General features: G+C 38.6%; 1 protein-coding gene across 1 annotated transcript in view; it reads right to left on the bottom strand.

The window, feature by feature from the left end:
- Window positions 1-27,272, bottom strand: part of LOC139967752 (uncharacterized) — a 61,057-nt gene that overhangs the window by 15,606 nt on the left and 18,179 nt on the right. Inside the window, exons 2-3 of the mRNA XM_071971807.1 lie at window positions 12,445-21,759; window positions 475-908 (exon numbers count right to left, since the gene is read on the bottom strand). Coding sequence (XP_071827908.1) covers window positions 475-908; window positions 12,445-21,759 — 9,749 coding nt within the window. The remainder of the gene's footprint in view (window positions 1-474; window positions 909-12,444; window positions 21,760-27,272) is intronic.

The following is a 27,272-nucleotide window of genomic DNA, read 5'->3' as shown; positions in this document are numbered from 1 at the left end:
TGGAATTGGAAATATTAGTAATTTATTAAGAGAACAACAAAAAATGGCAAATTTTTCCACCCACAGTTGAGTATTAAAATTAAAGAACTCATCGTTTTGGTCTCTTGACATAATATCAGTAATCCATGATCGTAAATGTCCATCGCCATGGTAACCTCAGTAAGTCAATGACAAGTTAGCCAGAAAATTTTTTTTTTACTTGTTACAGTTCTATTTTTCAGATGCCAAAATTGTTCACAAAATACACATTTTTATGACATAAAGAGTACACATATTTCAATAAATTTTCCGAGGCAATATGAGAGAGGGACTCAAAGGCAAATGTTTTCATGGTTGCACTGGATGGAAAATTATGGGGCAGGACTAGGATTAGCAGGAAAGTGCTTTTGAAATCTCTTTAGCAACTTTTGAAAAGCATGAGGCTTTGGGTATTAAGTCTTGATAAGTAACTATTAAAAAAGTTTGCAATTTTACCTTATCATCTTGTAATGCCAACTTGTACTTGTCAAAGTAGAGCCATTTCTGAGCTTCTGTGAATTTCATGTCGTGATAGAAATCCCTCGCCGTGAACCCGAATGAATGAAATTCACCCTCTGGTGTCAGGAGGAGGGTAGTCAGGGTCTTCATATTGATGACCCCGGGGTCACCACCTTCGCACTTCCTCATCACGTGGACAGCCTCGGGATCCTTGGTGAAGCTGTATGCGTAACCGCTGAAGGTGGTACCAAAGTCTATCGCCACGACCACAGAAAAATCTGACTGCGGTGTAGATGGGGAGGTTGGGAGGGGTGTGGTGGGCATGCTGTGGGTGGCCACGGCACCACTGAGATCGAGAGTCCCTGGTGGTGAAAGAGTAGAGGGAGGATGAAGACCACTTCCTGGCCTCGTGGGTGTACTCTCAACAGATGCTGATGGAGAAGATGAGCAAAAAGGAAAATTAGCTACAGACACCCATGTTACCTAAACAAGAAAACTAATTACGCTATTATGATCGATGCAAACTTTTAGTTTTACTTCAGTGAAAATATTCTTAAAACAAAGGCTTTAATACTTAAATTCCTCCTCACTCTCAACCGGCCCATACATAACCCTTGTCCTTTTCCCCTGACATGTTAATAATAATGATAATAATCAGCAGTTATTTTTACCACCCTTAAGCGACCTCGATGTTGGAGAAACATGCAAGGGCTTATGGAATACAACTTTACACGTCAGGTGGCTTCCAATTCAACATTATATTAAAACTCAAATTTGGAATTTGGAATGTTAGGCCACTGATTTGTTTGCATTATTCTCTGATTTTATCTTAATTTATCAAATAAAGTAGTTTCTTTAATTTCACTTCGCAATAATTTATGTCTTTCATGTGAGCAAAATAAGCAAATAATCACCCCCCTCTTGAATTTGTGATAGCCCAAATAAAATAAGAAGTATAGCAAAAATGCAAAAAGGTTTCCATAAAACATTTTCTTCAAACAGTTTCTAACTAATGCTTGTAAAATTTCCGTATTAGCAATTTATAGAGTACTGTACGTGTTTCTTGTTTACAGATGTCAACCATGTTTAGAGCTTCTTAGCAGGATTATGGAAGCTGAGCCAGATCCCCTTTCTTAATACTTTAATCCTCTGTTAACTTCAGAACTAAGTTAAAAACAGACCATAGTTGTAAAAGAACAAGACTGAACAAGAAAATATGATGCAAAGAGTGAAGAATCCTTAAAACAAATTTTGATTCGCCAAACACAAAAAAAACGTGACTTTGCACAAAGAGTGGCAAGTAAGAAGATGGCGACATGCCACTATGGTATCAAGAAAGAGTTATGCTGGTTACATAACACAGAATCGTGTGGGGTCATGAATGATGAAGGGGTAGTGGTGGTGGGGCGGGGTGGGGCGGGCAGTGGAGAGGGGTTGGTGGTGTTGCTTATGGGTATTAAATACAGCCTGACAGGTATCAAATTCTGATAATTGGGGACTATCCAAATGTTAATTAGATTTTAAGTAACTAAGTACATGTATCAAAGGCATGTTCTGAAACCACTGTGTACAATTATGTGCACAAAAAGATGAAGCACAACTCACACAAAATTCTTTATGTTATACTTGAAGTACGTCATCTATTTAAGGCTCAAGGAAGAAGTGGGGGGTGGAAAGGAGAGATCTTAGCCAATCCATAGCGGTCAATATAGAATGACAAAGTGAATTATATATATGTACTTCAACAAAGTACTTACAATCCTAACAATGTATACGGCTGCCAATGTTTACATAAGCCTTAAAGGCATGTTGACAAATATACTGAAACATACCAAAGGTACTTTTCATATTGAAGAGGGCTAAGTCAGTGTTAAGCATCTAACTTTGAACTCTATAAAGTTTTGCAACAAAGAATGTGCGTGTGTGTGTATGTGTGTGAATCAGAAGAATGACTAGCATATATTCCCATTGTCATAGAAGTGCTGTACTGTTCACATTGAGTTTCACATTGTTGGTTGCCATATGTAGTTATTTTCGTCTTCAAGGCCCAAATGCAAATGACTTCAACCTCTGAAAATTTATGAAATTTTGCCTTTGCTGCAAACTCATATTTACAGAGATAAATTTTATCAAAATATAACAGTAAATATGGACTTTGTCAGTTTCAATCCTGTCAAACCTAGAAATAGAACAGTACATATGGACTATGTCAGTTTCAATCCTTTCAAACCTGGGAATAGAACACTACTTATGCACAATGTCATGTGGGTATTTATGTTCCGTTTGGACATAATTCAAACAATTAACCGTCACACATTGATCCATTTTAGCAGTTTAGGAATTTGATACTTATCATATAAAACTGTTCATCCATAGCTCACATAATAAATCCAGTCCTTGTGTTGTAAGAGATATAATTCTACTATGACAGGTTCAGCTCATAAAACTGTAGGGATGGATCAGGAAAGACACAAAGACCTGCCTTTACATACTTATCTACCACATTACCACAATGCTGTCAATTCAAGATTCTAAAGCATAAATTATTTGGTGTAACATTCTCTTATGTTTTAATCTTCTTTTTTTGTCACTGGTTGTTCGCCAAGAAGCCTCCTTGGCTTATCAAAGCCGCAACCTGACCGAAGTCAGTCTCTTCGATTCATATTTAAAGTCCATGATTATGAATTGTCAATAACTCTGTAACTGGACGACATACATTAATCTGGGAGTGACTGGACCTGGGGACCTTATGATTGGAAGGCACCGGCATTAACCACTGAGCGTTAACCACTTCAGGGTTTGTTGAAATTATGTAGAGGAGGCTGAGGAGCTTTCTTTCCTTAACATTTTTTTTCCTCATTTGCGAGAATGAATGGCTTGCATTTTGAGTAAATGTATGTGTGTATGTATGTATGTGTGTATGTATGTATGTATGTACTATGTATGTATGTGTGTATGTATGTATTTTTAGATCCTCCTGCAAGCAGGAACTTGGGAAGAAGCCTCATCAAAGCCACAAGCTGACCAAAGTCAGTCTCTTAGATTCATATTTAACGTCCATGATTATGAATTGTCAACAACTCTGTGGATGACATACATTAATCTTGGAGTGACTCGAACTGGGGACCTCATGATTGGAAGGCACTGGCATTAACCACTGAGCTTTAAAGGCATTGAAGACTTGCCCCAAACCGTGTGCGGCCATCTGAAAAAGTTAGCTTTCTGTTACTTGCAAGTGACGTTTTGTTTGTGTCGCTACAAAATGCAGACAGTAATGAAACGTGATACCTTGTTATCTTTAGCTGGACCTGAGATGTCCATCTCTGTATCGTTTGTACACTGTGCTGTGGGTATTGACTGCAGCTGTATGTACTGACTGTACACTAGTGTCTAATTACCGATGGTAGCAAGCTGTGTGTGTGTATTTTCTGGGATCGATGGTGGTGTCTAACACTTCTGTTACACCTCATTCGAAACTAAGCCAGATTACCGGCATTGGACGTTTCTTTGTGCGCGAGTCTTCACACCCTTTAACCACTGAGTTACAGTAATGCCCTCACAAAAGCATGGAAGCACATGCCGTCTAAGAGAGAGGACAAGAGAGTTGTGCAACTCCCTGTGGTTACAGTGGTACAGTAGGAGCCTAGAGAGCATTGGTGGTTGCTACATTACTTAGCGATTCTTAATGATCTGTAGTAAACAAATATTGTTAACAGTACTAGGTTGCTAAGTTTGCCTTCTGGATAAGATCTTTATTTTACTTCCGATAGCAAATACAGGCAATGTCAGGGGAAGGTGTATGATTAAAAGGCTGCTGAAGTCATCTGGAAGTGGAAACTTTATTGTGACAAATTCAAAAGTGAGGAAACAAGATCGTTAATGAAATCTGTTTGCAAGAAAGTCGAATTTGGGAGGAGTTAAGAGATAGCTGATATTTTTGCAGGATTGTGATACAAATCAAATACTAAATGTTTATAAGCCAAAGGACAAACATTTAAAAGTAATGTTAAGGGTACTGACTCTATAACTTACTCACTTCAGAGGTATAAATGGAAGGTAGGAATAGGGAAGGGCAGAATGTCAACTGGTGAAGGATGGGGTGTGGGAACAATAGACTGAGGGGGGGGGGGGTGGGAAAGGATACTTGTGGCAAAACTGGAATATAGACAAAGGCAGATGTAAATGGAAACTCAATCACCTCACAAATATTATAAATTCTGAGTTAAGGGTCACCAGTATTTGACCCCAAATATGCTAGAAAGTCAAATAATGTTCCACTCATGTTCCAACTTCAACCAGCATTTTACTGACACCACCATCAAAGTATGTTCTTCTCACTGAGACATTTAATTTGGGTTTTATTTAAGCACTCCTCGATGTCTGGAAACAATCTGGAGATATCAGGACCACAAGGAAAGTACTTTTTAAAACTTTTAGCATTTTTCTGGTCGCTAAACTTTTGTGGGTCAATACCGACGACCTTTATAATCTCACAAAAGTGGGGCTTGTCTGAATAATACAACCTATAGAAACGCAGGAAAAATCACCGAGAGCAGTGACGTAACTCTGTATTATAATGTCAAAGCAATGTTTGAAGAACATACAATACACTTTCCATGTACACCATAAATGCGACGTTTATTGTTTGTATAAAACGGGTTTGAAGTGTGATATCGTTGTTTGTCAACTGATATCCCTCTGGGAAGCAAAAAATCCTTCACATTGTTACTTTATTTGAACCAGCTGTGCATTTTTATATACCTTGTAACATTTCTTAACAACCAGTTTAATGCTTTAATAATTGGTCTGGGCATTTCTAGGATTATACAACCAAAATCCTACTTGTCGGCAGATTCTCAAATCTGAATCTGATCCTAGAACAAACACGACACCAGAGTTTGATCAAACAGCGTCTTTTTTTGGCTGATGTGTCCCATCGTCCGTCCTCCTCCCAATACCACACAACAATCCTTCACGCGGCAGAAGTTAAACAAAGTTCAAGAACTGGTAAACTTTAATCAAGATAACTGCATTGTTTGCACATTAGGCTAAAACAGTGTATTAGCAAAGTGCAGGAATTCCTCTTGTGTGCTAATGACCAGAGCTGATAGATAAAAACTGTGTCAATTGGATATAAAACTGAGAATTGGCTCCGAATGCAGATATATGTAGCAACCACAGTTATGTAGGAGAGGTGAATTCTTGAAAACAAGCAGTTTTCATCGGCAGCAATTAAATTCACCAAGTGATTTATGCCTCGTTTGATCAGCTTAATCCTGAGCACTAGGGGGTTTAGTCAGGAATGCTTAAACAGGGCAGGATAGAGGAAGGGTGAAGGCAGGGAGAGGGCAAGGAAAGTTACAACTGTCAATGCTTTTTGAATGCACTACATTTTCCATAAGCTGTCACTATATTACAGTATGTCTATACTAGATCAACCAAAGAACAATGTCTTTTGGTAGGAAAGGGAAGGGTGTGGGAGTGGGGAATGAGGTCGACCATGTTTCTTATGGATCTAAGAGAGGCCCAATCCAGGATCAGAAGAGACCATTGCTGTTTTAATAGTACTAGTAAATTATCAGATCTAACGTTCACCTAAATATCAACAACAAATTGCCATAATTCCCAAAGTTCATAAAAAATAAAAGTTAAACAAAATTTAGTGAGATTCTGGGCCCAGGGTGTGAACGATCATGGCCTCATCTGTACTGCATAGCTTATATCCATTCAAGTTAGTGCCAACCCAAAGAACCGTAAATAACAACAAATGTACATGTACTTTGATGTTTGACTTTGAACAAGATAAATAATCTTAAATATGATCTTCATCGCCTTGTTTGTCCAAAACATATAAGAAAAGGAAACTATGTAGTAGTATGAATGAAGTTGAGCTCACTGGGATAGATTAAAAATCCTTCTACTACCTAAAACTGAAAACTGAATTTGCATATTAATTCATTTTATAAAACAATATTATGCAATTTAGCAAAATTATAAAAAATTTGACATTCAGCAAAATTTGGAAGCTGACATTTCCGGGCAAATAATATATGCCATCTTCAAAATCACATTATCTTTTATATGTAAATTATGATCTGCAGGAATTTTCATTATAAATATGTTACTTTCACAAACATTTCTTCTTGCACTTTGTAGACCTATGATTACATATTAAGGGAATAACATATCCAAAATATTTTACATTTTAAATTTTAAAAATGGTCAAAATGCTACACAAGTCCAAAGATGTATTGGACAAGTCCCCAGCATAATTTTTGTACACTGCAGGAATCATAGTATTTTATAATCTGAGGACCTTCAAAACTGCTAGACAAAAATTTGAATCCTAAATTCTGCCCTATAAACCTAGTTTGAATAGGAAATGACTGCATACTCACAGAACATTGACCAGCCTTGTATTATAATATTGAAGTACTCATACAGGCTAATAACTAACATAACCGACACAGTTTTTTTATTTAATTTTTTTTTTTTTTTTCATACCTTCACCTAACACCAAATATTAAATATTTAACTTCAAAGACTAATGGGCAGAATGTCAAGAATTTTTTCTATTTTGAAATTTGATCACTTTGATTTTCTCCTCCAATTAGACATGACCTCTCCACCCTGTTGTGCAACTGTAGAGCATTAACATATCAAAAACTTATCATCGCTCCGGTTGAACCCAGTGGAGTTGACACTGCTCTCGACTGCGATCTGACGATATCTGAACCTGCAGGAGCCCATTACAGTGTGAAGGAAGAACAACTCCATCACACCACATAAAGAACTTCAGTACGAAATACTAGCGTTTTTTTTTGCTGCATAGCTTTTTGAAATGTCGGTTGTGACTGTCATGGAGCGATGTTAGAAACTACAATGAAAGTTACAAGTGATGCCAAATGATTTGCCAGTTAGAGCGACAGAGTTGAGCAGGCTTTATTAATAAATACCCAGGAACTTCTTTGATGACCTCCATGTTTCTAATCGGTTTTAGCATTTTACGCAAAATAACACAAAGGGAAACTAATGACGGCTGGCCATTTTATCCATGCAAAATATATTTATTCCACACATTACCATTGGTTTGCTTGCAACATATCTGTATTTCCTTCCTTCTCCTTCCCACAAGACTGGTCACTAATAAAGAAACTAAGATTCTATTTACTCATTTTTAGCCACTGGGAAATATAATTGTCCAATCTGATCAATTTGGAGAATCAGAAAATCCAGGGAAGTTACCTTTGATTCGAAGCTGATATATGTTCCACAAATGATGAAAACTGCATCAGGGGCCCTATCCAGTGCCAGTTTGCATTACCCCAATCTGTTCCTCGACATCTTGCTCTCAGTTTGCTGTGTCCCCCCACCCCTCCCTCCCCTTCTTACTGTCTGGCAGTGCCACTTTCAAAGAGGAACAAAATAAACTCAAGTCATTGCTGATTTCAGTGATTTTAGCTGAGCACTGTGAGTTAAGCACTGTGAGTTAATGTTAAATTAACTGTGAGCTGAACACTGTGAGTTAATGTTAAAATTTCTACCAAATTAAACAAAAATTACTATTGATGTACAGTTAATTTTTGGTCGGGGACCCAACACTATCAATAAGGTCATCCTGGACCCGACACTATCCCTAACTATCCCTAAGGTTGTCCTGGACCCAACACTACCCATAAGGTTGTCCTTGACCCAACACTACCCATAAGGTCTTCCTGGACCCAACACTATCCATAAAGTTGTCCTGGACCCGACACTATCCCCAAGGTTGTCCTGGACCCAACACTACCCATAAGGTTGTCCTGGACCCAACACTACCCATAAGGTCTTCCTGGACCCAACACTACCCATAAGGTCTTACCCATAAGGTCTTCCTGGATCCAACACTACCCATAAGGTCTTACCCATAAGGTCTTCCTGGACCCAACACTACCCATAAGGTCTTACCCATAAGGTCTTCCTGGACCCAACACTACCCATAAGGTCTTCCTGGACCCAACACTACCCATAAGGTCTTACCCATAAGGTCTTCCTGGACCCAACACTACCCATAAGGTCTTCCTGGACCCAACACTACCCATAAGGTCTTACCCATAAGGTCTTCCTGGACCCAACACTACCCAAAACTATGGTTGTCCATTGGAAATCACTGTATGACGCCGCACATATTAAGAAATATCTGTATGAACTACGAATTACCTTGTTAGACAACCTCAATACAAGAAAGTGGAGGGCTGAGGTTTGACTGCTAAACTTGATCATAAATCAACCCTGCTGCAACTATTTAATAAAAGTATACAGTACATTAAGTATGAAACTGAGGACAACATTACCTGTTAATCGTTGTGAATCTAACAAGGCTTTTAATCCAACATCACAAACACACAACAGAACAGTGGCTTTCAAATAACAAAGTGCACAAGTTTTTTTTCTGCATCTGGTACTTTCCTCGATGGTTCCAATAATAAGAGGAACATGGGTCACACTTTTACCTACTGGTAAGGTCTGAATATCCTCCAGTTTATACTGAAGTGACTTTGAATACATACATCTGTGTTTAGATGAATGAGATAACCTTCCTGCAAGGTATAACCCTCACTTTTACAATCACATGTTAAGTGGTTTTCATGCCCCCAGGAACTTTACCCCCATTGTGGTCACACTCCAAATTACAAGACAATTCCAAAGTTGTTGGTCCAACAAGTGGAAAATGTCATCACTGTAATCATATCAGCTCAGTTTGATGCTTTGAATAGAAATTTAAAACTATCCCTGATGGCATGTACTGAAGGTCAGTGTTAATATTGACATGCGATTACGGTGGTGGTCCATTACCCTTGTATCGGTCGACAACTTTGTGATTGATTATATAGGAATTGCTTGGTTTAAAAAGTTAACTGGAGGTCAAATGACCCAAGGAAACTGTCACTATTCCAATCCAATTTTCACTCAAGTAATGTTGGTAACATAGATTTGGTCTTTAATTCCACTCTCCCTTTACCCCTCTTCTGATATGCCCTTCTTCATTCCCATTTTTGGGGTGAAAGGATATTAATGTCAAACTTTGAAACTCCTGACTAATGTGTCATGTTCTCCTTAAGAAAAAACAATTGCTGTTCCCCTGCCCCCCCCCCCCTCCTCCTCCCAACCCTCTAAATCATGAACTGCTTGCAAGGATAGCCCACTCCTGGGAAAACTCATATTTTACTACATGAAAGAGGATAATATTGTAAGCATCTTGGCTCAAATTTACAAATTTTTGGCCTACATGCCAGCTTTCAAGATATTTCAATTTGTTAAGAGTTTGTGCGATAAGTGCAAACAGATGTCCAGTCATACTTTGCACACTGAAAATAAAACGTTTTGCTTTGCTTCGTAGCATTATTCTTCGTCCTATTTTTCACTCCATTGTTTTGGATTGAACAGTTATGTGAAGACGACCTTTATAACAATGACTGTTTATTATTCATACTGAGATGTATCAAAATTTTAGAGAAAAAAATTGGAATTAACTTTTGGAAAACACAAAAAAAAAGAAAAACTTTTGGAATGTGGAAAATGTGAAAAATGTGAAAACAACTATGACACCACATCTGTATGCCTCAAGTTCACTTATATGGTGCAAGATAATACATGTCAACTTCAATCAAATGTTGTTCTCTAGAAAAACATTTCACAAGGACGCCAGAATGTTCCTCTTACACCAATCCAAAATAAATAACATTAATACCATTGCACTATAACTGAATGGCCTCTTTACTTTTGTACAAATCCTTGGTAGTGGAAATCAATCATGCCCCAACCTGCCAAAGTGCTACATTGATCCTGTCCAATTTAAATGATACATTACATTACTGACAGATGGTGGCGGTAAGTGATTTAAAGGGTCACAGTATGTTAAAATCAAGACAATTGATTTATGACATTTTATGCTATTCACATGGCACCTCTATACTATTGCACTGGCATTTAAATATTGGTTTTAAACACAGATATAGGAAGTGGTTTTACTCTCCAACGTTATTGCATATCACATGTCTGTCACATGTCCGCATATCTATACAGGAATATGAGAGATGTTTAAGAAAACTAGCTGATTGTATCAAAATTTAACCATAATTCAAAATTTATTCCTTTTCGGATTGTACTCTAAAAAAAAAAGCCAAACTTGATCATCCACATTTTATGTGTAAACAAACAACAGGAAAATTAAAATACTTCCATGTTCAAAGTGGGGTGCCTTTAGGGGAAAAAGGAAAAGAATGACCCATATTGTCAAAAGGAAATTATCAATTGTTTGATATTCAGAGTAGAATAAATACTTTCATAGGTCATCAGGTCTGATGGCAAATATTTGTTTCATATCTTAAATTATCATGCTGATATTAAGTTTGATAACTTTTTGGTAAATATACCTGGCTAAAGGCTCTGACCTTCCAAATTTTTCTAAAGAAATTTGAGTGTTGATATCAGATACATTGACAGAGTCATTTTACATACATGAGTGAAAAGATTTGAGAGTTGCGGTAAAAAGTCTGAGAAAAATTTGAGCATGAGTGACCAATATATGAATTTCTAGAATATTTTGGGTCAAGACTGATGACCTTGCAAATTCATCTTTTGTTAGTCAATGATAATGCCTATGGAACTGAACAAATTCACAACATTAATGCTGCTTGACTCAACATTTCTGTATTAACCCTCATACCATTCTACTTTAGAATATTCTTTTATGCACAAAGAAATGGCAACATTCACATTTTTTTACTGATGTTCTACAGTTCATTTTGTTCTCTACACTTGTCACTGAAGGGATGAAACCCCAGAAGAAGATATTACCAATTACCAAAATATGCCTGCAAGATCGAGATGTTTGTCATTAGGAATGAACATCTGTGTGTAACTAAGCTTATGGGAATGACCACTGCCTCACAGGCTAAATTTAATGGTCACCTTTGACCAGAATTGTCCATAACAATTTTGGCAAAGAGTCTGCAAATTCCTGGTGTATACAATGAAGTACCCCATATTTTTTATGACATAGCCTACAAGAGTACTAGTGGGTGCTATATAACCTATACTTCTGGTTGTAAGAGGCAAATCTGGTAAAGTCAAGAATCTGTTTATCTATGGATTGACCCCTCCGATTTACAAAGTAAACAAATACTAGCCCACAAAAAGGTACTTCAAGATACCATATCTAACTCAAAAAGTTGCACAAGAAATGTCTATATTGTGTACCCTGTGCCCAGAGGCAAACAAACTTCTTCAGCTGTTAAAATGAATAAACTTTGAGATAAATTATGAATCATATATATTGCAAACGGTATTGGTTTTGGGCTATATATATGTAACGGACCAGTATCAGCTCACTCAATACTCTGAAAATGGGTTCATTCCAAAAATAATTTCTAAAGAAAGTCAGAGAGCTATGTAAGAGAACTTGAATAAACTCCATCATGTTCTTACTACAAATCCCTTATCAACAGACAGCCAGTGCAAACCTGAAATCTCAATGAAGACCTTCTTTAGGAATCATACCATGATGGAACAGGGTTGGCAGAGCCAACTATTTTTGTCATCTTGTCTAAAACTTGGGAGTGAAAGAACAAAACGAGCACGAATAAAATCTTTATAGAGTAATGATATTACTGGCATTCAAACTTTGAACAAGTCTAAATCTATACAACAAGAATGCCAACATCACTCAACATTATATCTCAGTGTAAAGAAGTCCCTAACAAATCTTGGTCTCATCCCCTCCTTTCACATCCCCCCCAAAAGCCCCCCCCCCTCCAATAAGTAAGTTCAATCTTTCAAGGTTCTGGAATTGGCTCTTTACCTTCAAGCAAAATTATAACTACGAAAATGAGAGATCTAAGCATTTGTAGCGACAATAATAACAGCTTTTTGTAAGTTGAATCAAGCTAAAATTTCATGCAATAGTCATTAAAAGTTGGAACTTACCACTGACTCCAGGAACAACTCTGTCTGTTTGTAGGCTGGCATCTTGCTGTGTGAATTGAGGGCTATCAACTTTCCCTCTTCCTTTCTTAAATAATCCCAGTCTCCCTTTTGGTGATTTTCCTCCCTTTGGCGAGGACCCACTCGGAGGGGATGCTTCCACATCAACTTTGATCGATGGAGACAACTTTCCTTCCATTCCACGCGGCATTTCACCAACGACATCTCCTTCAGCATTGAGTTTTGGGCCTTGGTGTTTCTGTTGACCCTTTCCTCCAGTGAATTTAGGGAACTTCAAAGATGGTAACAATCCCTTTGTTTTCTTTGTTTCTTTGTTTTCTTCCACCGATGATGAAGATGGTGAAAGCGAAGACTTTGAGGATGACTTGGTCAGACTTACTTTAGCATTTACATCGGTAGAGGGGTCAATTTCGTCCTCGTCATCACTCACATTCAATCCAAGCTGAGCCCAATCAAAATCTAAATCCATTTTTCTATCAGTCTTTGCAGCAGCAGCAGGAACGTTTGCTTGCAATTTAACTTCTCCGTCCAGGTTAAGATCTTGTTCACCCATGTCACCTTCTGACTCCTCAGATGAATCACTTTGATCAAATTGTTCTGCCTCTGCTAAAAGTTTGCCAAAGTTTTCAAATGTGATTTCATCTTCCTTGTCTCCAGAGGCATCTGGTATGGAAGTATCAATGCTAATCTTGTTTCTATCAATGTCGATGTCATCATCAGCACCTACATTAACATCAGCATCAAAATTGACTGCTGCCCCCTTTGCTCCTCCTAGGAATGCCAAATTAATCTCTGGTCTGTCAGGTTTGGCAGCTGACAGTGCAAGAGCTGGCTCCTCCACCTGCAAACTAACATCACCTTCAGGAAGACTCACATCCAGAGAATGTTGATCATTATCAGGGGCACTGTCCCAAAGATCTGGTCCAGTGGTTACTGCTCCTTCTACATCCTTGTCAGGAACATCCACATCTAATTTAAGTTCCACCTCGACACTAGCTGCAGACAAACCTTTCTTCTTGTCAGGTGATTTTGGTCTCTTCAGCTTCATTTTCGGAAAATGAAAGGATGGAAGGAACCCCTTCTTTTTCTTCTTCCCTTCCTCTGGCTCCTTGACATCCTCCTCATCATCTGAAGATGATGAAGATGATGATGATGATGCATCCTCCTCCTTCAGTCCTGTTTGAAACTCAGGTAATACAACTGCACCGCTTGGAAGGGATGGATCAACATCTACCTTCAAGCCACCTCTTACTTTACCCTCTGTGTTGACCTGTGGCAGGTCAGCATGAACATCGTTCATACCAGGAATATCAGTATCCACTTTACCAGTATCCACACCCAGGCCAAACTTGGCATCAGGTAAGTCAACAGATGGGTCTACATTTAACTCTGGTCCGTGAAGATCTGCATCCACGTCAACATCGTCTGGAATGTCAAGAGATCCTTCTCCATCTACAGTGATTTGATCACGCACTCCCCCGATTGTCACATTGACATCAGGAGCACGTTGATCAATTTTTATATCGGAGTCTACTTCTACTGGTGGCAGATCGAATGACTCATTTAGCTCAGGCCCTCGAAGATTGATGCCGAATTTGTCTGGGTTTGCATCAGCATTGACTTTGAAAGATGGTTCATCAATGGATACTTCATCCGGTTTCCCCACCTCTACAGTGACATCTACCTCAGGAGCCAAATCACCATGTCCTTCTGGAATATCCACCATTAGTGATGTCTCCGGCGTAGCAAATTGACCTTTCAGATTAAGGTCACCATCATCATCCAGATCTTTGTCTACATCAGTTGAGACATCAGCTTTTCCACTGATTTGCACATCAGCTTTCTTTTTTGCACCTTTCCCTTTAAATTTTGGGAAATGCAGAGAAGCAAAGAATCCCTTCTTTTTCTTTTTGTCATCATCACAGCTACTTGACGATGAAGAGGTAGTACTGGAACTATCATCATCTTTGCTGATCAAACCTTCTGGAAACCTGACGTTCTTAACGTCCTTCTTTACTACTTTAACATCCACACGTGGTGTCGTAAAATCCCCATCTGCAGACAGATCTCCTGTTGACAGTCTAACTGCTACCTCAGCATCTCCTGGAATGTTCAACGTGGGATCCAAATTCAACTCAGTGTCTACATTTGGAGTATTAAAATCAACATTACTCTCTCCCTTTAGGTCCACGGTAGGTTTGGTAACATTAAATCCAATTGTTTCAACCTCATCATTCGAACCATCCTCATCAGTTCCTCTACTAATGTCAAGCTTTGGTACGTGGATGTTTACCCCGAAATCACCTGAAGCATCCGGCTGTTCCATATCAACATTCACTTCTCCAGGCCCAACTGCAAAATCAATGCTGTTGGGTACACCGGGTGATTGCAAACTAGGTTTTGGAATGCTCACATTAACATCAGCATCACCAGATAGCTCAACATTTGTGTCAAGATTAAGATCGCTTGTGTCCAAATCTACGGTTGGCTTTTCTGGTCCTTCGGTTGGAATGCAGATGCCACCTCCAGTATCAAAGTCACCTACAAACTGAGGCAACTTTATTTCACCTTTCAGATCCATATTTGGATCTCTGTCACCAACACTTACATCAGCCTTCAATCTTGGAGCAGAAAAATCAACATCTACCTTCCCTTCCAACTCTGGTAAGTCTGGGTCTGGATTTGAAATTTCCATATCGGCTCTACCACCAGGTACATCTACCTTAACTGCAGCTGCTGGAATATCAACATCCGCAGACACATCAGGTAAGTCAGTATCTGGTATCTTGAAGTCAACATCAATATCTGGTTTACTTTCTTTCTGATTAACAGTGACGCCAGGAGTAACAACATCAGCACCAACAGAAAAGTCACCACCACCTAAGTCTAACGTAGCATCAGGAATGTCACCATCAATGTCTCGACCACCTTTCTTCTTTGAACCTTTTCCCTTGAACTTTGGCATGTGAAACCCTCCAAATATTCCTTTCTTCTTCTTGGATGTCTTCTCACTCTCAGAACTTGATGAGGAAGATTTTGAGGTTATACTGTCCCTGTCACCCTCACCACTGCCTTTAATACCAAATGTTGGAATGTCAATCCCTCCACTAGCATCGAAGTCAACTTCTACATCTGGTAAACTGAGATCAACATTACCCTCCCTGTCATTAACACTTGGATCAGCCGCAACATTGGCAGATGGAAAGTCAGCATCCCTATTAGTATTTACTGCCACATGTGGTAAACTAACATCTGGTGAGGAAATTGTGATATCAGTATCTGCATTTCTATCTGCTGGGAAATCCAAATCGGCAGACTTAACAGATATGTCAATATCACTCGACACATCAGGTAAGTCAATATCAGGTGTGGTAACATTTATATCCATATCTGCCTTAAATTCTTTCTGAGTGACATCAGTACAGGGTAAAACATCATCAGAACCAACATCAATGCCATGTTCACCATTATCAAAACTGGCATCTGCTTTAATGCCAGATTTCTTGCCAGAGCCTTTCCCCTTAAACTTTGGCATACTAAAACCTCCAAACAGGCTTCTCTTTTTCTTAGCCTTCTCTTCCTCAGAACTTGATGAAGAGGTAACGCTTATGTTGTCACCTGCTTTCAATGTTCCCGCAAATTCTGGTACTTCAATATTGATTTCACCCTGAGGTAGATCCACGTCACCCGAAATTATTTTAGTATTTGGATTGTCACTGCTAGTTTTAAGATGAAGATCCACATCAGGCTCACAAATGCCAGGTGAGGACACATCAATGGCACCTTCATCATCTGGGAAATCCAGCTCAACATTGCCTTGAGGCAAATCAGCAGCTCCAGAAATGTCTGGTATATTCACATCCAGTGCAGCATTAGTGCTCACATCTAGCTTTGGTGCTCTTTGGTCCACATTGACATCTGGGACTGCTACATCTCCTTCATAACCCAGCTCTAGAGCACCTCTGGGCAGATTAATGCCAACGCCTATGTCATCATCAGCATCATCGAAACTGACACCAGTGCCAATTGCTTTAGTTGTTGGTCCTTTGCCTTTGAACTTGGGTAAATGTATTCCTGCAAAGAACCCTTTCTTCTTTTTCTCAGTCTTTTCACTCTCTGAGCTTGAGGAAGACGATGACGAGGTTACACTTTCATTGTCTCCATATCCTTTCACCTTTGTACCAAATTTAGGAAGATTAAGTTCCCCCTTGGCACCAACATCAACTTCCTCATCTGGAACATCAAAGCTTGCGTCAAATTTGTCAGAAATGTCTGCATCTGCTGTCACATTAACATCAACGTCTAAACCTCCACTTAGAACATTGAGATCACCCACACCATTGGCATAGCCTGGTGAAGGAAGGTCTCCTTTCTGAACATTCAAGTCAGCATCAATGTTGATATCTCTAATGTTCCCATCTATTTCACTATCATCCAGAGATGGGGAAATCCTACCAGAGACAACTGGAAGATTAACATCGGGTACTGATATGTCAACATCTAAATCTGGTTTCAGTTCTCTTTGATCAGCACTGACATCTGCTATGACAACATCAGCTCCAATGTCAGCATCAGTCCCACCAACTTCTAGGTTTGCATTCATATCACTGACATCATCACCTACATCCAAAGTCACACCACTCTCCATCGATCTTCTGGGCGAACCTTTTCCTTTGAATTTTGGTAAATGGAACCCTCCGAAAAGTCCTTTCTTCTTCTTTTTTGCCTTTTCACTCTTGGATGATGAAGATGAAGATGATGATGATGTCGAAGATACACTTTTAGTGTCATCATCTCTTTTCATTTTGAAACCAGCTGCAGGTAGAGTAATTCCAACACTTCCTCCAACATCTACACCAGCATCCACACTTGGCCTCTCAACATCACCGTCAAGGTTGAAATTCTTGTCTGGTTCATTTATGTCAACCTCTGCAGATATGGTTGGTTTATAACCTACATTTATATCTATATCATCACTTGGTACATCAACATCAGGGTATGGATCTGGAAGATCAAATGCTCGTTTCTGGATATCTGCACCAATATCAATGCCAATATTTACATCAGCCTCACCCATTGGTTGATCAGCACCCACAGATACACTTGGTAAATTGACATCAGGTGTAGAAATATTAGCATTGGGTTCAGGTTTTAGCTTCTGTACATTCACACTGACATCAGGAATCGCAACATTTGCGTCAACACCAACATCATGGATGTTCAGGTCTCCTTTCGGTTGATCAATGTCAACACCAACAGTCTGGTCATTGTGAAAGTTGGTATCCCTGCCGCCTGACTTTCTGTTGGCTCCTTTCCCTTTAAATTTTGGAAAGTGTAATCCTCCAAACAATCCTCTCCTTTTCTTTGTCTTTTCGTCTACTGAGCTAGATGAAGATGACGAAGAAACACTGTGATCATCACCATCTGCTCTAATTTTAGCATCACCTCCTGATACACTAAAATCATGATCAATGTCAACATCAGCAGCAAGGTTCAAACCTTTTGCTGGAATATCAGCATTTGCTGTTAAACCTGCACTTGGCTTTCCATTGGAATCAACTTCAACGGTTGCACTTGGAAATGTAACATCATTACCCCTATTGTTGACAGACACTTCTGGTAGGTCTAAATTGTGTCCAGTGAGAGCAACCTTAGCTGTTCCATCGTTATCATCTATAGCACCTTCTCCGTGAGGAATGTTACCAGAACCTCCCATCTTTATATCGACATCTACATCCATGCCTGGTTTCAACTTCTTTTGGTCAACACTAAAATCTGGAGTAACCACATCCACATTTACTCCATCTCTATCCATGTCTCCCAATCCTTTTGGGATATCCAGGTCAACATCCATCTCTTCGTCATCGAAACTTACTCCAGTACCAATATGTTTCTTAGAAGAACCTTTGCCTTTGAACTTGGGTAAATGTATACCCCCAAATAAACCTTTCTTTTTTTTCATCTTTGTTGTCTTGGGTTCTGAACTAGAAGATGAAGATGATGACGTTACACTTTCACTATCTCCATCTCTTTTCCCTGTTAGGCCCACTCCTGGTAAGGAAATATTGCCTCTTGCCTCCTTGTCTAGTTCTACATTGTCAACATCACCATCTGCCCTGGTAGATTCAAACTGAAATTGCATACCTTTTGGAATATCCGTTTTAACATCTACTTCAGGCTTTCCAAATTTAATATGTGGGGAATCAACCTCTTTCACAAGCTTCACATCCAAATCTCCCTCTGGAAAGTCAAACTTGCTATCCTTTAGTTCAATGTCACGTCTTTCAGGTTGGCTCCAACCTGGACCCTTGGCATCACCTCCTTGATCGACTTCAACTTCTCCCTCAGGAAATTTGAAACTGGCATTTGCATTTTTCTCAAAGTCAGGAACACCACTTCCATAACTAAAGTCACTCTTGGGAGTTTTAACTTCTGCAACAACATCACAAAAAACATCATCTTCAGGTGTGTCTACATCCATGGCAAAGTTACCACTCACTACTGGTCTGGTAACACTTACATCAGCTTCAGGTGTACTATCAAAAACAGGTTTGTCTGTCTCACTCTTAGGCCTTTGTTTACCACCAAATTTTGTTAAGCCGAAATTTGGTAATTTGAAACCAGTAGACCAACGTTTCTTTTTCTTGTGCTCAGCATCCACATAAGAGTTTGAATCACCTACCCTTTCACCATCATTACCATATGATATGTCAGGTAAGCTAGATGATCTCTTTGCTGAAGGAGATGAAGTGCCACCTACATCAAAATCAAAACTGTCACTTGCTCTCTTATCTTTAGAGGATTTTCTGGCTCCTCTCTTGAATTTGGGCATTTTTAATCTAGGTAATGTAAACCCTTTCCTGTTACCTTTAGCATCACCACTGAATGTTAAGTTAGGTTCACTTGAGCTGGCCTTCACCTCACCTTTGTGTCTTGACATAGCACCTGCAGAAACTCCTAAATCAAAGTCAGGTGAATCTATTGTCATGTGCAAATCACCACTTCCTGATCCACTCTTATCAACATCAACATCCAATCTGCTTTCAGGGCTTTTTGCTTTCTTTCCAAATGCATTTCTGCTTCCTTTGGATTTTGCCTTAGGGAGATTTCTTTTTCCTTTTTGGGACATCTTACCCTTGTTATATTGAAAACTGCCCTTGCCACTAGAATCAGGACCTTGGATTGTTGGACCAACAGCTGTTATTCCAGGAACAAATGAATCATCCGGTGATGAAATGCCAATGTAAGCCTCTATATCGGAAGATTCATCAACACTTAGATCACCTTCCACGTTGAGGTTACCTTCCAAAGGAAAACCTTCTCCATCAAGTTTAAGATCTGGTCTATCATATCTGCCATCACTGCCGAGAGTCAGATTTGTTGCATCTCCGCCCTTCATAGCAAACCTTACATCTTCATCAATATCACCATCTTTCATATCAATATCTACCGTGGGATATGGCATATTAATTTTTGGAGTGCTCTGAACAGCCACTGCAAAATCTTTTGGTGAACTCTCAACATCCACTTTTAGTTGGGGTGTCTCTACATCCGGGATGTCAATACTTCTTTTTAAACTAGCTCTCTTTCCAATTACCTCAAATGTTGTATCTCTTTGATTATCCTTTACATCAATATCAGCATCAACACCAGCTTCACCTTCAAGCTCAGGTAACTTTGTATCTAAGCTGAGAGTACCTGACGGCAAGTCACCTTTACCAGCTTTCTTCTTTCCAAACTTAAATTTGGGGAGCTTCCGTTTTCCTTTTTCAGACTTTGGCTTGACAGGTACCTCAACATTCCCTCTTCCTGGTGTATCAACTTCTCCATCAAAATCGATATCTGCTGGTACTGGAAAACCAACATCAATATCAACTGCTCCCAGGTAAGCATCAATGTCAGAGTTATCATCAGAATCTTCATCTCCGGGTGGACTAAGATGGTCAACACCAAACCCAATTGCTACTTGACGACTGTCCTGCATATGCGTTGGTGAACTCTCAACATCCACTTCTAGTTGGGGTGTAACAGGTGTCTCTACATCCGGGATGTCAATACTTCTTTTTAAACTAGCTCTCTTTCCAATTACCTCAAATGTTGTATCTCTTTGATTATCCTTTACATCGATATCAGCATCAACACCAGCTTCACCTTCAAGCTCAGGTAACTTTGTATCTAAGCTGAGAGTACCTGACGGCAAGTCAACTTTACCAGCTTTCTTCTTTCCAAACTTAAATTTGGGGAGCTTCCGTTTTCCTTTTTTGGACATTGGCTTGACAGGTACCTCAACATTCCCTCTTCCTGGTGTATCAACTTCTCCATCAAAATCGATATCTGCTGGTACTGGTAAACCAACATCAATAGCAGCTGCTCCCAGGTAGGCATCAATATCAGAGTCATCATCAGAATCTTCATTTCCTGGTGGACTAACATGGTCAACACCAAACCCAATTGCTACTTGACGACTGTCCTGCATATCATCACCATTAATATCCACTGTGGATCCATCTGTAACATTTAATGAGGAATTAAAACTAACATCACCGGAGGCACTTTTGTCAAGATCAGGGAGATCCACATCCAGGTTACCACGAGGTGCCTCATAACTTTTATCAAGGTCATGAGCACTGGTGGCTAGATCTGGTTGAGCTGAAACATCCAGATCAACACCAGTATTGCCATCAACATTTCCTGTAGCAGTTCCCTTCTTCACAGCCTTTTTGCCACCAAATTTTGGCATATGAAACTTCATAGAAGGGAACACTCCTTTTGACTTATCCTTTTGCTCACTCTGTGAGGATCTTGATGATGCTGAGGAAGTCCTTCCAGTCCCAAAGTCAGTTTCTAAAGACATACTAGGTGACAAATGTTCTACACTAACATCTACAGCATTTACTTTAGTATTTGCCTGGTTTTCTTCTGGTAATTCTAATATTGGACCATCTTTGGGCTTAGCAAGATGGACACGCAGGGTGGCATCAGAATCAACATCAAAGGCTTGTGTGCCTGCAGATTGGAGTCTAATGTCACCCTGTGGCCTGACGGGATGGTCAACATTCATTGAAATGTCTGACACATCGGCATTAGACTGCTGATTATGCGCAGCTTCTATTGATTGAATGGTATTTTCTATTTGGCTTAAAAGATCTGAGGTATCCATGTTTTCTAAAGTGGAATCATCTAATCCATCTCCCATCCCAGCTGAAAGACCCAGGTCAACATCTGTGCCATCATCATCCATAGACTTGAGAGCAGGAGCAGGGAACTTCTCCACAGATGATGCTCTCACAGTGACTCCTGTTGATGATAGAAAAAGAAAATAAATCACAGATCAATGATCCAATATATTAATACAATCTTACATGACCCAATTGCTTGCATCATGGCATGAACAGTTGCAATTTAGGAGTTACTTGGCATAATGTGTATGTTTATAATTTTATACCATCGTTATATCCACCGCCCGAAGTTACTTGGAAGCTACAGAATGATATATTACATAATTTCAACTTCCCACATATGTGAACTCACACGACTGATCAGTCGTTAGAATTAGCGGATGAAATTCAGGACTAAACTGTTCAATTTGGTTTCAAGTGTTCAAGGTTTCAAGTGTTTGGGAATGGGGCATATTCCAAAGATACCTAAAATGACTGAATTGGTCCCCCCCTCAGTCCCCCCCCCTCCCCAGATGAAAAAGTCTGGTTACACCACTGCTTTCCATTGACCATCTCCAATATCTAGGTGCACACTGAACGTTGTTAAACCGGGAGCCTTCGAATCAAATTACAAAAATTACATACTAGATCGGAAAATTATAAAACATGAACTATAAATTTGATTGGGGGTGATGGAGTAATTTTTAATCAAACAATAAATATGAATGAAAATAATATAGAGCTGCTTGATCTGCCAGATTTGAGGAAAGAGGAAGAGAAACTGAGAAATGAATACTCAAATAATTGCAAGACGGCTTGACGGAACTTCACATGCTATAAGAATGTGCTATGAGTGTCTTGGTTTTCGCAACAAGAGAGTAACATATAGGCCTATAATGGTAAGGAAATTAGATATAACTATATAATATTTTATCCCTTGCTCAGAGAATTTTCTGTCAACAACGATTTCTTTTTTTCTTTTCTTTTTATTTCTTTTTTTTAATCTTTATCGCACATCATACACAAAGTTCCACACTACAGTGTTATAACCTTTAACCACCGAGGCAACAAAGAATGAATTCGGAAACTTGTTCTTTGATGTACCTTCCCTTTTGTCCTGACCGTGTGGTTTTCTCAACTGGGTAAGATATTCTTTAGGGGATCACTTTGCTTGTATACGGTCTCAGGTTACATCATTAATTTTAATCTCCTCCACACTGTTCATATCTTCACAACACTAACAGACCAACAGTACAACAGTTCATATTTATTATCTGGGGGGCAATTTGTATGTGTCTGTATGTCTTTACAACGCACACACACATACACACACAAAGAACTACAGGTTCTCAGCACACACAAGTTACGCAGAGTGCCAAGTCAGCTTGTATAATAATTCCAACGAACACAACATTTCCCATACTACACAAGTGGTCATCTATTAGCAAAGTTACAGAACTTTCCATACTTCTTTCTGTAGGTTCCATACAGTAGATCTATGTGGCTTGTTAAAATGGGTTAACAATGGTTAAATAATGTCCAGAGTGAATAGACAGAGTTTATTTTAAGGCTAATATAAACACCTACTTGGACTTCTACATTGTACAAATCTATGTGACAGCTAAAGTAGCACACACAGTCATATTTAAGCAAGTCACCCTTACCGAAATGCCAGATCTGGCTTTATATCTGGTTTAATCTGGCCAGATCAAGTTTTATCTGGCCATATAAAGCCAGATATAACTGGATATAGAGTCAATCCAGATATGCAGATCAAGTTTTATCTGGCCATATAAAGCCAGATATAACTGGATATAGAGTCAATCCAGATATGCAGATAAAGTTTTATCTGGCCATATAAAGCCAGATATAACTGGATATAGAGTCAATCCAGATATGCAGATAAAGTTTTATCTGGCCATATAAAGCCAGATATAACTGGATATAGAGCCAATCCAGATATGCAGATAAAGTTTTATCTGGCCATATAAAGCCTGATATAACTGGATATAGAGCCAATCCAGATATGCAGATCAAGTTTTATCTGGCCATATAAAGCCAGATATAACTGGATATAGAGACAATCCAGATATGCAGATCAAGTTTTATCTGGCCATATAAAGCCAGATATAACTGGATATAGAGTCAATCCAGATATGCAGATAAAGTTTTATCTGGCCATATAAAGCCAGATATAACTGGATATGGAGTCAATCCAGATATGCAGATAAAGTTTTATCTGGCCATATAAAGCCAGATATAACTGGATATGGAGCCAATCCAGATATGCAGATCAAGTTTTATCTGGCCATATAAAGCCAGATATAACTGGATAAAGAGCCAATCCAGATATGCAGATAAAGTTTTATCTGGCCATATAAAGCCAGATATAACTGGATATAGAGTCAATCCAGATATGCAGATAAAGTTTTATCTGGCCATATAAAGCCTGATATAACTGGATATAGAGACAATCCAGATATGCAGATCAAGTTTTATCTGGCCATATAAAGCCAGATATAACTGGATATAGAGACAATCCAGATATGCAGATCAAGTTTTATCTGGCCATATAAAGCCAGATATAACTGGATATAGAGCCAATCCAGATATGCAGATAAAGTTTTATCTGGCCATATAAAGCCAGATATAACTGGATAAAGAGCCAATCCAGATATGCAGATAAAGTTTTATCTGGCCATATAAAGCCAGATATAACTGGATAAAGAGTCAATCCAGATATGCAGATCAAGTTTTATCTGGCCATATAAAGCCAGATATAACTGGATATAGAGCCAATCCAGATATGCAGATCAAGTTTTATCTGGCCATATAAAGCCAGATATAACTGGATATAGAGCCAATCCAGATATGCAGATCAAGTTTTATCTGGCCATATAAAGCCAGATATAACTGGATATAGAGTCAATCCAGATATGCAGATCAAGTTTTATCTGGCCATATAAAGCCAGATATGACTGGATATAGAGTCAATCCAGATATGCAGATCAAGTTTTATCTGTCAATATAAAGTCAGGTATAACTGGATATACATCATGTTTATCCAGTTATACTTGACTTTATATTGACAGATAAAACTTTAAGACTGTATGCTCTTACATAGTTTATTTTCATAGAGATTTATATTGCACTATATTGTGGTACTGCACTTTGCATATATATTTCAATAGTAAATCACTTACAGTGTATACACTAAGTCAAAGGGGGAATAACTATCTCTATCTTGGTTGCTAGGCAACCACAGGGTCTTAGCTTGAAACAGGATGACTCAGAGGTTGATTAAGTGTGAAGGCCACTTTTGAACAATGGACATATGTGTTTTGATACTTTGTAGGAGTGAGATAGGAAAGGGAGCTATGTGTACACTACTGTAGTGTCCACATGGTAGGAGTAAAGAGCAGAAGGAAGTTTAACAGAAAGGATTGGTACATTAAGAAAAGGTGATGGAGATTCATAAATAATATCCTATTGATGTCAGGACATTGGCAAAGGTTTCTATAGTGAACTGAACAGTCCGAAGTAAGGAAGAAGTTTTTGGAACGGATGGCAACAAGGAATATATTTTGGGACTGAACTTCGATACTGAATGGAACATATATCGCCCTCCTGGAACTTATTTATTAAAGCAAATATATTAAATAAAAGAATAGCACAACGCAATTTAGTATCAACATCTACAGGACCACAGAAGAATAAAGAACTCAACCTTCAAGTATTATTTTTGAACAGCGGTCATTTTATGACCATAGCAGTCGGATTAGGTAACAGCAAGGAGCTTGCACATTACATATTTCCACTTTGTTCCAATCCAGTTAAGTCGGAACACAGCTGTGTTTATATTTTGTGTGTGTCTTGCTCTCTGTATGGGTCTCCGTACCAGAACAGAGATAACTGATCACGCTGGAAAGTTAATATCAATGCTAGTCCAGTTTTGGCCACTTATTTCCTATTTGATTGACATTTTAGCCAGATATATTTTTTTATATTGGTCATGTAAAAAGTTTATCTGGATTTTCTTTATATCAACCAGATAAAGTTGTATCTGGCCCAGATATGGATGGCAACAAAATTAGCCAGATAAACTTTTATATGGGCCATATAAAAGTTTATCTGGATTTTCTTTATATCAACCAGATAAAGTTTTATCTGGCCCAGATATGGATGCAATAACATTTAGCCAGATCAAATTTTATATGGGCCATATAAAAGTTTATCTGGATTTTCTTTATATCAACCAGATAAAGTTTTATCTGGCCCAGATGTGGATGGCAATAACATTTAGCCAGATCAAATTTTATATGGGCCATATAAAAGTTTATCTGGATTTTCTTTATATCAACCAGATAAAGTTTTATCTGGCCCAGATATGGATGCAATAAAATTTAACCAGATCAAATTTTATATGGGCCATATAAAACTTTATCTGGATTTTCTTTATATCAACCAGATAAAATTTTATCTGGCCCAGATATGGATGCAATAAAATTTAACCAGATCAAATTTTATATGGGCCATATAAAACTTTATTTTATATCAAGTTATATCTGCCCAATTTTTTATCTGGCCAGATATAAATTCCAGATCTGCAGCAGATCTGGCCCAGATTGAAATTCCAGATCTGGGCCAGATCTGGATTTTTATATCTGGCCCAGATCTGGGATTTCGGTAAGGGCATATTGCAATATGAAAGTGATTCACAATACCTCAAAGAGTCAAGTCCAAATGGTCAAATCTTGCAATTATTGTAGGTCATATTATTTTATCCCTCAGGGTTCTTTTCGCTTCTGTGTAAACATTTCCCAGTATGGGACAAATTGCAAAATTGAAAGAAAAATGAAAAGTTTGAAGGATAAGTGTTTTTGTGCTTCCTTTATATATTCTCGCTGATGTTTTCAAGGTTTATAAGTAGGGTATGGCAGGTTGTCACCAAGGTTGTGACAGTGAAACAATATACATGTCAAGTGTTGAAGTTCAAACAAACTGTCCTTCTTAGGCTATCATGATGAATCAGGGCCGATCTTTAAGGATTCTTTTACTAGTTGTAACCGTGGCCAACCAGGATTTTCTGGTTGTCTGAAGAGCATATTTGGATGTCCGAAAAAATGTACTAAAAATATAACAAAGAATGAATTTGATCAATATGTACCCTGTAGGAGCGATATGTTGGTTTGATGAATGGAACACCAGCTTTTGGCAAGTTTAATTCCCATCCAGGTGGATCATACTGTTGTCCTACCAGTACTATATGTTTGCTTTACTTCAGTATCTCTAAAGTAATGGAGGGTGATACCAATTTATCATTCACCTGCAATGCAATCTGAATTTGATATCAACAACTAGTTGTTCACCAGACAACCTCCAAAGCTGATTTTGGTTGCCTGAACAGGAATTTGGTCCTCTCAGACGACCAGTAAAACTTTGCTGGCAAGTCAAGGCATCACATATATCTACATGTAGACACAAGTATATAATTAACATTCCTTTTAAACCTCTTGCAAGTATAACAGAGCTTATTTTAGAGAGATCTATCCCATCACCTTACCTGAGGTCTTTTAAAATCTCTTGGCTAGGAAGTCATCCTGCATCACACTTCCCAGAAAGGTTATTAAAACTTTGTACTTAATAACCTAA

The sequence above is a fragment of the Apostichopus japonicus genome, chromosome 5 (assembly GCF_037975245.1).
Source record: "Apostichopus japonicus isolate 1M-3 chromosome 5, ASM3797524v1, whole genome shotgun sequence".
In the NCBI taxonomy this organism is placed as follows: Eukaryota; Metazoa; Echinodermata; class Holothuroidea; order Aspidochirotida; family Stichopodidae; genus Apostichopus; species Apostichopus japonicus.
Note: the sequence above shows the minus strand (reverse complement) of the source record. Positions and strands in the feature narration are given on the sequence as shown.